Source organism: Columba livia, chromosome 1, assembly GCF_036013475.1.
Source record: "Columba livia isolate bColLiv1 breed racing homer chromosome 1, bColLiv1.pat.W.v2, whole genome shotgun sequence".
NCBI lineage: Eukaryota > Metazoa > Chordata > Aves > Columbiformes > Columbidae > Columba > Columba livia.
Window position 1 is genome coordinate 55,444,094 of NC_088602.1, and position 13,923 is coordinate 55,458,016.

Sequence of the window (13,923 nt, forward strand, 5' to 3'; positions counted from 1 at the left end):
ACCCCCGTTTACTCTCCGTCCGCTCCCATTGGTCATACAGCCGGCGTGCTATACTCGCACATTGGCTGCTCGGGCAGGCGGCTTTGCCCCGATTGGCTGGGAGCGGGGCCCGCCCCGCCCCGCGGGGGGCCGAGCGGTGTGTTTGTGCTGGAGAGTTGCCGGCGGAGCGGATTCGGGAGCTGCTGCTCCCGCCGCGGCGGCTCCCGTTCGCCTCAGCCGCGGGGAGCGGGCAAGGGATGGCCGCCGCGGGCGGGCCGGGGCGCGGCGCGCTGGGCTGAGGGGAGCGGAGCGGAGCTGAGCCGAGCCGAGCCGAGCCGAGCCGCGGCCGCCGGCGACGAACATGCCGTCGGGAAGGGAGCCGGGCGCCTCTCGGCTGCGGGATCCGAGCGGGGCGGCCGCCTTGTCAACGCCCGGCAGCGCCTGAGCCCGCGCCGCGCTGCTCCAGCGCATCGCCATGGACGAGCGCTTCAACAGGTGGCTGCTGCCGCCGCTGCTGGCGCTGCTCTTCTTGCTCATCGTCTACCAGTACGTGTCGCCCGCCTGCCCCGGCGCCGTCTGCCTTCGCCGCCCGCCGGCCTCCGCCGCCCGCCGCGGGGGGGACCCGGCGGAGCGGGACGAGGAGGAGGAGGCGGCGGCGGCGCTGCCGCGGCTGGTGGCCAAGTTCCCGTTCGCGCGGGGGGAGCTGTGCCGGCGGGTGCGGTTCGACATGCGGGGCCGCGACGTGATCGTGTTCCTCCACATCCAGAAGACGGGCGGCACCACCTTCGGGAGGCACCTGGTGCGCAACATCCGCCTGGAGCAGCCCTGCTACTGCCGGGCCGGGCAGAAGAAGTGCGCCTGCCACCGCCCGGGCGGCGACAAGGACACCTGGCTCTTCTCCCGCTTCTCCACCGGCTGGAGCTGCGGGCTGCACGCCGACTGGACCGAGCTCACCAGCTGCGTGCCCGCCGCCATGGAGCGCCGCGGCTGCGCCGGCAACCGCACCCTCAGGTCAGTGCCGGCCGCTCTCCCCACACCCCGGGGGACGCGGAGGTGGCGGGGAAGCCCGCCCGGGGTGGGGCTGCCGGCCCACGCGTGCCCGGTGGCATCGTGTGCGGGGGCTCGACTTCCACCCACTCGGAATCAGATCCCGCGTTCCTCGGCGCGGTGGGTACCGCTCTCCGGCAGTTTGGCCGGAGTTGTCCGCCGCCGCCGTCATTAAGAAGCAAAGTTGTTTTCTTTTTCTTTAAAACAAGGTTTATTTCCCAGAGGAGGTTCTAGTTTGGGCTCTTCCCCTCACTGTTACCTGTAATGCATTCGTTTCGCTTCAAATTTAGCGGATTCTGCGTAGCTGCCTGTTGTACACGTTACTGCGACGAGAAATTATTCGGCCTTTTTTTTTTTTTTAATGCAAGTTCCACTTAACCTATTTGCCCTTTCGAAACTTGCATTTAACAAAACACGGCGCTCTTCTGCATAAGAAGAGTGCAGAATCTAATGGATCGCTGCAGCTACTGAGTGGTGTTAACTGGTGGAGTTTGACGTGTCCAGAAGCCCTTAAAATCGCCTTTTTTTCGCCCCCCCGCCCCGTGTTTCTTGCTGGAGGAAAGGCTGGTTCTGTGCTTCCCGTTGGGCACTGATCGCTCGCTGCGTGTGTGAGTTGCAAGTCAGGAGACGGTGTGTGCCAGGCGTTCTGCAGGGAACGCAGTGCTAGGGAAAAATCACGCTGCTGGTGTTCTTTCGATGATACGATGACGATGGAAAACTTCTGAATTTTGTGTGCATGCTGCCTCACTGCGTGTCGTCTTGTATCACGCTTTTTTTTGGGTGTTACAAAACGTCCTTTCTGTATTTTAAATGGAAAAATTATTAGATGTCTAATCTCTCGATATGGGATAGATTTAGGTGATTCAGTAAGTTTTCGGCTGTGTTCTGATTTATTTACCGTTAAATCAGATTTTCAGGCTGATATGAGATCCTATATTTATTTGTGTGATAAATTTTAAACATGTATAGTAAGAACTTAGCAGCTGGATTCTCTCTTAGATCTTTGCACGGTAATGATTGTAATTGCAACATCTGTATAATGTTTAGGAAAGATACCTCTTTTTCTAGTTATATAGTTTCCAAATAACTTCTGTTCTTTCATTTTACTATTCATCTTAATTTTATGAGTCTGCAGACTTCAGATTTTCAGTAGGACCACTCACACATGGTTTTGTGTCTTGTAATTTAGAAACGGGTACAGTCCATAACATATGTGGACTGATTTTCACAGTGCCTATTCATCAAGAGAACAGAGTTGGTTATTGTTGTTGTTGAACAATTTGAAGATTATTTGATGCGAACATTAAAGGCCCTCCCATGCGGCAAAGCTAGTCACGTTTGGCATGACTCCAGTGAGAGTAATTTGAATTTATTGTTAATGGTTGGGAACTTGGACTGGATTTACAGGGTACTCTTAAGGTTATTAATACAACTTTGTGAAAAATCTTTAGCTAAAGATTTGTGTGATAGTGGAAAAAAAGGTGTGAATGTTTTCAGGGACAAAATAACTTCGTGTTAACTGTATGGCTTTAAGGAATGTTCAGTAAACTCGTAAACCAGGGAGGGGATGAGGAAGAGAAATACTTGTAGAAATGTCTGAGAATACATAGTCTGCCACGGAGTCCTTTTTTTCCTGTGTCGTGAAGAATATTAGTAGGTAAATAACTGAGAGTTAAATTGAATTGTAAAGATTATGAACGGGCCGTAAAATTGGAGTAGTGGCTTTGGTACTTTTAAATTAAAAAAATGGTTATATTAAGTAAATTTAGAATTTTGAATTGAATTATAAAGCAGGTCATAGTGGTTATTTGCTAGATAACTAGTAATTATTTTGATTGAAGAAAAACATGTAATGTCATTTCACCATTATAGCTGAATAGTGTTTTCTTCAATTTTTTTTGTTTAGTTAGTGAATGATTTTGTTAGTGTGACATTACACTCCTTGATTCATCTTTACGTAAGTGAGGAAGGTGCTGTGAGTAATTATATGTTGTATTGTTCTCTTTCGCCTTTTCGTTTTTCCCTTTGTGTTCTCCTTATAATCACGTAGGTTGACTTTAGTTTTTCAACGGGCTGTAAAATGCATTGTGTAACCCTCTGATTTTGATGTAACTGAACCTTTACCTCTTAATGTATTTTAATGGTATGAAGTGTCATGTGCCCTTGTCCCGGCTTAGGTACTTTAGTATGAAAAGTTGCTTGTTGTCAATGTGTTGGATGCTATTGTGAAGTTGTAGAACTTACTTTTTTTTTGTGAAGAATTGTTTCGAATGCCAGTGCTTGAAAATAAAACAAAACCAACAACAACAACAAAACACCACACAATAAAACAAACCAGCAACTTTAGACTTTATTTCTTCAAACATTTGCATATGTTTTAATTTTCAGGATGTGAGATGTTCTGCTGAAATATCTGCTTAGGTGTTTACAGACCCAGGCTATTAGTTTTTCAAACTAATGTATAGTTTTTCACTTTTACAAAGTTGTTGTCTGGCCAGTGAGGATATTGTGAAGGGTAAGCAGCTGAAGCAGTTTTAAATTCTTCTTAGTGTAGTTTTCAGCTATGCATTGTGTCTACAACTTGGGTTATTTACTCTGCTTTACAAAAAATGGCTGTTACAACAGAAAGATAACAGAGAATGATGTGAAATACTTGTTTTAAATGAGAATTCTTTCATTTCCTTGTACATTTGCTCTGCCTTCTCTGGAAGTCATTGACGATGCTTGTGTTTGGCTCCACCTCTGGAACTTGGCTTTTCCTTCAGAGGTGCCAAGGAGCTGGGACTGTGGAATCTTAGCCAACACTGCTTGAGGAAAGAAAGGGAAGAGAAATGTTGTTAGGTGTCTAACCTGAGCTGCCAGGGAAGAGTCGATCTCAGGTCTGAGTGACATTAAGCCACCTCTTTAGACAGTGGGGAGAAATGGAATAATACAGGCAGTTGTTTAGAGGGTCTAAGACATGTCTGATACCTTCTCATCTGTCTTCTGGAGGGGCAGTTCTTCCTTTCACTGATTACAAGGGAAGCCTGGAATAGCTAATTGGGACTTGATGTCCAAAACTAGATTAAAAGAATTCCACATCTAACGTTGCAGAGACTTTGTCCAAACTGATTGTCCGTTAGGTTACCAGGTAAAACTTGGTGTGTGAGGTGCAGCTTGCTTTGCCTCTCTATTCTATGGATGAGGGATTGAGAGGGGACCTTAGAAGTCCTGATCAAGGCACGTTTTCTCCCTTGCTGGTGTGCCTGCAATATCATTAATAATTATTAATTATTACAGGTTTGATTAAACTGGGAAGGTAATATTTTAAACTGCACACTCAAAAGAATACTGCATTGAAAGTGTTGTCCTATTTTCTTGTATGAAACAGTAAAATCAGTCTAATTTTGTAAACCCCAGCGCAGTTTAGTCTTCAAAACTATTGGTTTTCTTTCATTTACTTCCATTATACTCTCCATTTCCTCATGTCCGTTTAATTTACTGTGTGCTCTCTTATTCAATGGAAGTATAAATCGGCAGTAAACCTGTAAGTCATGGGATTGGGAGACTTGAATAGAAATTATTAGTAGGATTCCTTTTTGTTATGCTGTCCTGTATTTGACTATTGAATGCTTTTGAAGCTCTAGCAATAACAGAGAGTAAGATGGACTCTGTTCTTTGCAGCCAAGGTAACTATGATAATCACAAAAATTTAAGAGGAGCATTAATTGAAAATTAAGATTATGCTGAAGTTAGTGGGGAGCACAAAAACCACAAAGGTTTCATCTGAAAAAACCCCATGAATTGTCTAGCATACCTGCATATCTTCTACTGAAATGAATGCTAGAGCCATTAAGCTCTACGCGAGTTTTTTCCATAAATCTAAGGAACAAGAGGGATTCTGTATTCATTGTAGGCCATTCTTAACATGCCTCTTAGTATTTGTGTCAGTTATTTTCTTGAAATGTGATGTTTCAGTGGGGGTACAGTGTTTAGTTTGTAAGTGTAGTATGAAGTGGAGCAACAAAAATTGCTGTGCTTATGCTGAAAGTTGTACCTGTGATTGTACACTTCAGTGATGCTTGCCTATTTTGCACTTGCCTGATGTTGACTGTTCATTTGGGGATTTAGACACTATTCATTTTCTGAAAACTACTACTTATATTTCCCATTGTCTTTTTATATGAGCTTTGTGTTCATCCCCACTGGATTTCATTCCTCTTCTGTCAGTTGCTTTAATTTGTAAAAATTAATTTAGATCTTAATTTTGGCTTTCCTAGCTCTTCATCATTGGCATCTTTAATAAGTGTGTTCTGTATTCAGCATCCATGTTGTCAGTGTGAACACTGGATAGAACTAAATCCCATTGTAATAAACATTTTGTTTGATCTAATTTTTCAAATTGCTTTCCAAGGAGTTCTGCTCCTGACATGCCATGTTTTTTCTAGACTCTGCTTTTTCTGACTTATGACACTAATCAGAAATGTTGTCTAATGTAATACTTCTTAACATTAAAAAAAAACCCACTGTTCATTTTTTAAGTCAATTTCTGTATTTTAGAGGGAAATTGGACTGATTTGATCCAACTTCGTTGAAACACTAATGCTCTCTGTTAATCTATGCATTTAAAGATGACTTGTCTTACAACTGTGGCAACAACTAGTAACTCTCTTCAATTACTTTTTGCACTGTGCTTGTCTCCCGTGAGATTTGCCCTGTCCAGAGTAACAGATGAATTATCAATGCGGATGGAAATTGTCAGCATTGGGGTTGTCACAGCTCTGGAAAACTTCTGACTTGAAGTCTTGTCTTCAGACATTTGAAGCTGCTGCAATAAACCTCAACAGGTTGTCTTGCTGAAGTCCACAAAAATGACTAGAACTCATGTTTACTGTTAATTGCTAGTATTGGTAAAAGAGTGGTCAGCACTAATTCAGTTGGGAATTGATTGTTCTTATTCACCCATCATTGTGATTTACAGATACCTGTGAAACTTAGTAAGTTTTGAGGTAGGGAGGTGCATATAATGAAAATAATCACCTGAGCGGCAGTTCTGGTTGCCTGGAAGAGAATTTAGTGATTTACCCAAGCAAATTTGCTCCTTTCATGCAGGCCTTGCTGCTTCCTTTTTAATCTAGCTGCTTATATCATGTTGGGGTGGCTTTTGGCTTCTTCTGGCATTGCATTCTGGAAAATAGGCCGTCTAATAAGATTTTTTTCTCTAAAATGAAGAAGCTATTCTCTTCTTTGTGCAGAAGCCAGGCAGAGAAACCCTGGGGGAGGAAAGAGTAAAAATGTGAGTAGCATCCCCTAGGGCTCTACAGTGTTGTAAGTCATAGCAGATGCTGTAACTCTCTTGTGTTATTAAAATGCTTTTTGATTTTTATTATCTAGCTGCCTAATTTAGAGTAGTTTCCAATCCTCTTGAATAGGGTATTGATTAAAATAAATTCTTACATAGCTTTGGAGTATGTGTTGTTTTGAGGTGGAATGGGAAGAGTTACTGTGTGAGTGGAAAAGGTTGTTGCGTAATGCCATTATGCTGATAGAGATTAAATCTGTAGACCCAGCCAGTGGCAAAAATAGGGATAAAATTGTGACCTTACTCTTGTTTTTTAGAACACTTTGTGGAGGAAGAAAGAAATCTCTGCCAGCTCAGCTCTAGTGATCACACAGAAGCTCAACAGAAAGTGTAGAGAGGTGGTTGAAGTCAGTAATTTCTCCCTTCAGGTGTGTTTGCAGTTCTCATATGTTCCTTTCTAAATCAGCAAGGGTGAAATGGTTCCTCACAGAGTTTGGTGCAACCATGGTAGTGAATGGAGCTAATAAAAACTCTGCTGGTCTCTGTGCAGAATGAGATGTGATGAAAGGAAGGAAGGAAGGGAATCTGTATTCTTTAGTGTATTTAGCATTGCATTCAACTTGTAGCCTGTTCTCTGGAAGTACTTGTAACCCAAACTTCTAGTGCTAGATGACACTGGGTGTCCTAGTGTTCCCGGTTGCCTTAGAAGGTAACTTCAGTCCCTTCAAAGTTCTTTTATTGGTGAACAAGGTTTCCAAACACTGTGTAGGAGGCTGATTGTATGAATTAAGGGTCTAACTTGGACAGCTGTTGTGATAAAATGATTCAGCCTTGAAACAACTACTAATTGAGGGGGTAAAAATATAATAACAAATACTCTGTGATTTTGTTCAAGATGGCATGGATCTTTCAGAACACATTCTAGAGTGGCAAAATCAATAACTCTTGAAGTACAGGTTGCTGTCAGCATCAAGACAATAGTTGATAGTTTGTGGTTGCAGAGATACAGTGGTTTCAAACTGGGTCCTTCTTTTTAAAATACCCTGCTTGAGATCTTGATATGTATGGACTACAAAAGTATAAAATGTGTTCTCATAGCGATAGGGCCTTTTGTATTCAAGCTCAGAGGACTTTGCTTCTGCTGTGAAGCTTGCTTGTTAGATGACCTCAAATATACTTCTACAAAGATCTGGAGTTTGGCCCACAGCTTAAAATCATCTTAGAAAAAGCAGGGGGTGGAGGGGCGATTGGCTTGTAATTAATGATTTAAATGTAATGTCTTAACCCCATTGCTTTCTTTAGAAATTAGTAATCTGTTAGGAAATGGTTGATACTAAGTGGATTTCAGATATATTAGAAATGTTGCGTTTGTACACTTATATGTCAGTTGTGAATGTGTATTAATGCAGGTTGAAGCGTGGCTCTGAGTGTCTACAAACTGGTAGAGGTGCCCAACATAGAATGTCCTGAGTTGGAAGGGACCCTCAAGGGTCGTTGAGTCCAACTCCTGTCCCTGCACAGGACAATGCTGACTAGTGGCTTAGTAGTGGGGAAACCTTGAGAGCCTTATGACGAATAGTGCAGGGAGGGGGAAGTCAATGACCTCATGCAGCTCCAGTTTCCAAAAGACAAAATAATGAAGGACTGATGAAACAAACCATGCTACTCATCATTGACTTGAGACCAGACTTGCTAGTTCTGTGAAGCAACTTGATGCTGATGAGAAGGCTGGCCATGTGGTTCCTGGTTTTATTTGGTACTGGTGGGGAATGTCCCCTTCAGGATGTTGAGAGTATGTGGAGGAGTTGACCCCTCTGAGACTGGTTACTTTCTGCAAACAAACTTTGAAGTGAGGTGAGTAAAAGAATGAGGATACTTCACAAAAGACTAATCAAAAACGTCCAATTTTTTCATATTCTCATCTGAAGTCTAATAATGTCAATTGAAAGGGCTTGCTGATTTACAGATTTCCATTTGTAGGACTTGGGCATGTTCTACTTTAAAATACATGTTAAATGAAATTATAGAGATAGTAATGTAGGGAAAAAAAGCTTCTTTTTTTTTTTTTTTCTCTTTAAACAGCTGGCCTATTTCGAACTTTTTTTTTGAGCTGGCTTTGGTTTAAGTAGCAACTACATTTGTATCTCGGTGTTTGTGTATTTTCACATTGCAAACTAGCTACTTTACATTTTTTACTTTATTTCCGTGTGTCTTTGCACACAGGCTATGGCTGAGAATGTGGGGGTGGGCAGAATAGCAGCTGATGGTGTTTACTTGAGGAAATCCTCCGAGTAAAAGGGGAAAGAAGAGAAGCAGTGTAGGAACAAGCCCAAAGTTAGATTGGAGTCTGGAAGACAGCAGAAGAGGCAAGGAAGCAGAAATAAAGCTACACTTGTGAGGTGAAGGAAGGATAAAAATTATGCAATTTGAAAGTTCACTTTCTCCAAATAAAACTTCGTTTAGGGTTCCTTTATAGTTGCTGGAAGAGAAGGATGTGAAAATAATGAGAAACCAGCTAGTTTCAGCTCCTGTCCTGCATAGGTCTTGTCTTTTTTTGGCAAAGGTTTCCCAAGTCAGGTGTTATAAGAGACCCAAATGTTAATGTAAGCATCTTCACCTCCTACATTTTAAAACCCCAGTAGCACAGCTGTCATGTAATATTTTCATCCTTTAACTGAGCCTTAATTTTTAGTAGTGAGAGTCAGACCATTATTTCCCAAGAAGCTTCAAATGTGAGTGATCGATAACTTCTGTAACCGCAAAAACTTTGTTAACATGCCAGAAAAGCCTCTGTCAGGCTAACGCTGTAACTTTTCTACTGTTGACTTAACAAGGTTTAGAGGAGAAGAGTATTAAATACTTTTTTTTCTTCTCTACTACTAGTCATTTGGATTTATTATAGAATCATTTAGGTAGGAAGTAGTTTAGCTCAAACCTCTGTTCAAAAGTCAGTCTCACTAGAGCAGATTGCTCTGAGTTTTGTCCAGAAATTTTGAGTAACTCCAAGGATGGAGATATCACACGTCTCTGAGCAACCTCTTCCAGCATTTAATCACCCTCATGGGAAAAGAGCTTTTCTTCTCACCTAGCTGAAATTTCCCATTTTCCAACTGGTGTTCATTTCTTCCTGTCTTATTGCTGTTTGCATCCAAAAAGAGTCCGGTTATTACTTCTTTATATACTCCCAGAGGAAAATTCAACAGAGTAATAAGGTCTAAACCTAGCTCACTCAGCCGCATCTTCTGTGTCATATGTCCCAGCGCCTTGATCATCTTGACAGCCATCTACTAACAGTGCCCATTTTACCAAGGTTTGTCTTTTACTGTCGGGCCCAAAATTGGGTGCATCACTCCAGATGCTGTCTTACCAGTGCTAAATAGAGGGGTGAGGGGAGGTCACTTCCCCCAGCCTGCTGGCTAGCCCCTGCTAGCATAGCCTGATACTTGGTTAGCCTGACAAAGGGCACATTGTTGGCCACTAGGAGCCCCAGATCCTTTTCTGCAGAGCTGTGTCCTAGCCCCTCAGTGCCCAGCATGTTGTCTTGTGTGTTCCTACTTTACCTCAGGTGCGAGTTTTTCTTTTGCTTAGAATCATCAAATGATTTGGGTTGGAAGGGACCTTAAAGGTGATCTAGTCCAACCCTCCTGCAATGAGCAGGGACATCTTCAACTAGGTCAGGTTGCGCAGAGCCCCATCCAGCCTGGCCTGGAATGTTTCCAGGGATGGGGCATCCACAGCTTCTCTGGGCAGCCTGTTCCAGTGCCTCACCTGTTCGGTGTCTCACCACCCTCACAGTAAACCACTGGCTGTGGTTGATCTTCACGAGGTTTCCATCAAAACAGTTCTCTTCCCACTTGAAGTTGCTCTGAATAGAAGCATTGTTCTCTGGAGTATTGATCTCTCTCTCCAGTTTGGGGTTATCTAGGAGCCTGCTGAGACCAGACTCTGTCATATCACCCAGGTCAATAATACTGACCTTTAAACAGCATTGGCATCACTGTCACTTCTCAAGTGACACAAGTAATCAGCCACCAGCTGGATTTTGTACCAACCCACTCCCACTTGCAGCCCAATTGGACATCTTGCTATATTGCCCTGTCTCATAATCCTTGTCTTGCCGTTTTGTTGTACACTTATTTTAAGACTGGGATGGTGTACTGCTTTGATGCTAGGGCAGGTCCACTTTTTCTTATTAAGCTGAGCTTAGTACATAAACCAGAACTTGAATAGCAATTAAGTAAATAAGAAATGGTCACAGATTTCTCTCTTTTGTTGTTGTTAATACTTGGACTCATAGTGTTCTCTAATATTCATTATTTTATATAAATATTTATCCAGTTTCAGGGTATGTTGAGTCAAGCATTTCTTTTCAAATTATTTTTGTCCAGAAAGCAAACACTTCAGTGGTTTTTCATATTCACATTGCAGACAGCATTCTTCAGAGCTCTTTAACTTCTGTCTGAAGTGATAACTTTCATTATTAAACTGTTCACAGTTAAATTATAGTGTAAAACCTTAATTGTCGTATGTTAACGTGAAATAACTTCCCAGGGATTACAATGAAAGACCATAGATGTTTTGCCTTTCCTTTCCTATTCCAAAATTATTAGAATGAACTTTCAAGATAGTTAAGATTCTTCTCTGCAAGGTTCATAACTTCTGTATAATATAATCTGTAGGCAAATACAGAATCCACAAAAAAGAAACAAATATACAGGCAAAGAACTGGTGTTTATACCTCTACCTTCTTTTCAATGGACTGTAAATGCTTAAAAAACACTAAGTAGGAAAATCAAGAAGGCGTGATCTTTAAAAGTTTTAAATCAGTCTAGTTATTAAGTTACTGGTGAGAAACCTCATAATTATCTTGTGTGTATGTATTTTTTGACACTAAACATTCTTTTTGTGAAGTAAAGGTTTAAAGTCCCTCTTTGAAGACTTGTGTCACAAACTTCAGCTCAACTCTGTTCAAGTAAAAAAAGCTTTTTTGACAAGCTTTTAAAACCTGAAAATGCCTGTTGAAGTTTCCACCAAGTAGAGAATTTAGCTGCCTAAATAAAAGGAGTAACTGAAAAAAGCTTTTCCTAAAAAGCCCAGGTCCCCTGTAACAGCACATTGCCTTCTTCAGCAACGTCTTCATTTTGATCTCCACTTTGCTGCATCCTTTGTCTGAAGTTGGCAGCTCATCAAGCATGTAAACGTATGTTGGGCTTTCCAGCAGTACCTCTGACTTCTGCAGATTATTTTGTATTAGTGTATATCTCTTTTTGTTTTGATTAAATTGCCAGGTATCTGACAACAGGACAAAGAATCCCATTGTGATATGGGTCAGCAGCGGGCATCTAAACAGCTGCTGGGCATTGCTGCAGAGTAATAGTAAAACTGATGGACTGTATCTGACAAACAGATTGACTTGGGAAGCTTAAGTGAGACCGCACAGAACTGCAGCTTTGATTGGGAGAGCAGTGGGAATGGTGGATGTTTATCATTCTTGTTTCATGCTCTGCTACTTGTATTTCAGTCTGTTATCGGGTAGTTCCAAAGAAAATATTAAAAATAAACCCAAACAAAACATAATCACATGAATTAGGAAGTATGCATAGCAGGAAGGTCATTGTAGTTGCATTGATATTTTAAACACAATTACAAGTTGGGTATCAATTCAGGAGCTAAATTTGGTACTGTATGACTAGAGGATTTTCAGTCTGTGCCATATGTATAGATGGCAGAAGAGCTTAAAAGGACATATGGAAAAGGAAAGTTTTTCTTCCACAAACACATGATATGGGGGGTGTGGGAGTTTTTTGTTTGTTGGTTTGGTTTTTTCTTCCCTGTAAAGATGACTCCTACCTCTTGTGTTATCCAGGTTACATCCTACACTTGGCAGCCGATGTTGCCCCTTCTCCCCCATAGCTGTCCTTCCTATCTTGCCAGCTCTTTTGCTTTTGTTTTGTATGCTTTTCTTGTGTGACTCGCATCCACTTTGCATTGTACCTGTTTGTGTTGTGTAAGGAATGAGCTGGCTGGAGTAGTGCTCATCTCTGCTCGGCTTGTTGGCAACCTGCAGGCTTGAATTGCTTGTCTCTGAGCTCGTCTGCCCTGCTGAGGTTCAAAGGGGCTCTTGGATTTTTAGCGGTTTGGCCTCCTTGCAAAGGCTAACAGAATTGACTGCTTTAATCTGTCCTAATATTTTTTTTATTTATTTACTGTTCCCTCTATTCCTAGTAGTACACAAAAACTGATGAGGAGAAATAACTGTTCCTTCCCCATACCTGAAAAGACGGGCAACAGAAAAGATTCATTTCTGTGTAACTCCCCTTTGTTTCTGTCTGTTCCCTTAAGCTGCTGCTCAGGGGGCTTTTACGATTGTTTCCCTTCGATTTGTATTCAGCTTCTCCTAGGATAAAGTATTAAACAATTTTAAGGTGCCTCTATAGCATATGCCTCAGTCTTTTGCTTTTATAATGTCTTGGAGAAGAAGCTATTTAAGATTAGTGTTGACAGAGCTGGCAGGAAAATATTCATGCCTTACCATCAGCTCTCAGTCGGCAACACTGAAACCCAGCTCTGCAGGGTCTGAGCCATTGGTTTTATCCTGAGGAGGGGAGTCCTTCCCAGCAGGTGAAGGAAGGTAGATACCCTGTTTCCCCGAAAATAAGACAGTGTCTTATATTAATTTTTGCTGCAAAACTTATTACTTTTTTACATGTATAGCTGCCTGGACACTATTTAAATGGACTTTTTAAATGAACCATAACTAGGGCTTATTTTTGGAGTAGGGCTTATATTATATTTTGAGCATCCTGAAAAATCATACGAGGGCTCATATTGGGAGTAGGTCTTATTTTTGGGGAAACAGGGTAGGTGCTGGCTTTGTCCCCCTGCTACAGAGGGAAAGTAAGAAGGTTGCTAATGCTTGTGTAACCTGGGGAAAAAAGGTGATGGTTTGAAGTAAAGAGGAGGATTTAGGTACAAGTAGAGGGGGTGATAACCCTGGGGTACACAGAAGGAAAAGTGCTTTTATGATAGAAGCAATAAGCAATGAGATTCAAACAGAACATCTGTTTGCATCAGAACACAGGAAAGCACATGGCTCTGTCAAGTCAATTTTCAGCAGGTGTTTTTGGGTCTGCAGTGGCTTGTTCAGTCACAGTAGTAAAATTTAAATTTCTCTTAAATTTTTGAGAGCTAATTTTAAGCAGTTATCTTATGCTTTTTAGTTATCTTTTAACAGAGATTTGTTTGCTTTCTGCTTCTCGAATTCACATAATAGGGTCTGAATTTTTTTCTTTTCTTTTTTTTTTTTTTCCTCTGCAATCATGGGTTAGAAATTAAGAGAAACAGCAGCTTGTGGAAAATGATAAATGCCTGATTCCAGAACCTGGAGCCTCCTGAGCAATGTGGTGTATAAATGCACAGAAACAGACTTAATTGTGGTTTTTCTCCTCCAGTTCTTTCTCTTTGGAGCCCTTTCATTCTCTTCTGGTCTCTTAGTTGTATTGGTCTCTGGTCAGCCTGGTGCCTGCATGGTAGTGGCAGTGGCTGCAGCAGTGATTGATGTGGAGACTAAATTGCTAGACACAGCTAGTGAGTATTTCATGGAGCACTTAGTCCAC

At 42.0% G+C, this 13,923-nt stretch overlaps 1 protein-coding gene across 1 annotated transcript in view; it reads left to right on the top strand.

Annotated features, from left to right (window-relative positions):
- The first annotated feature begins 239 nt into the window (after positions 1-239).
- Positions 240-13,923, top strand: part of HS6ST3 (heparan sulfate 6-O-sulfotransferase 3) — a 296,217-nt gene continuing 282,533 nt past the window's right edge. The window contains exon 1 of the mRNA XM_065057130.1: positions 240-990. Coding sequence (XP_064913202.1) covers positions 455-990 — 536 coding nt within the window. The 5' untranslated portion in view covers positions 240-454. The remainder of the gene's footprint in view (positions 991-13,923) is intronic.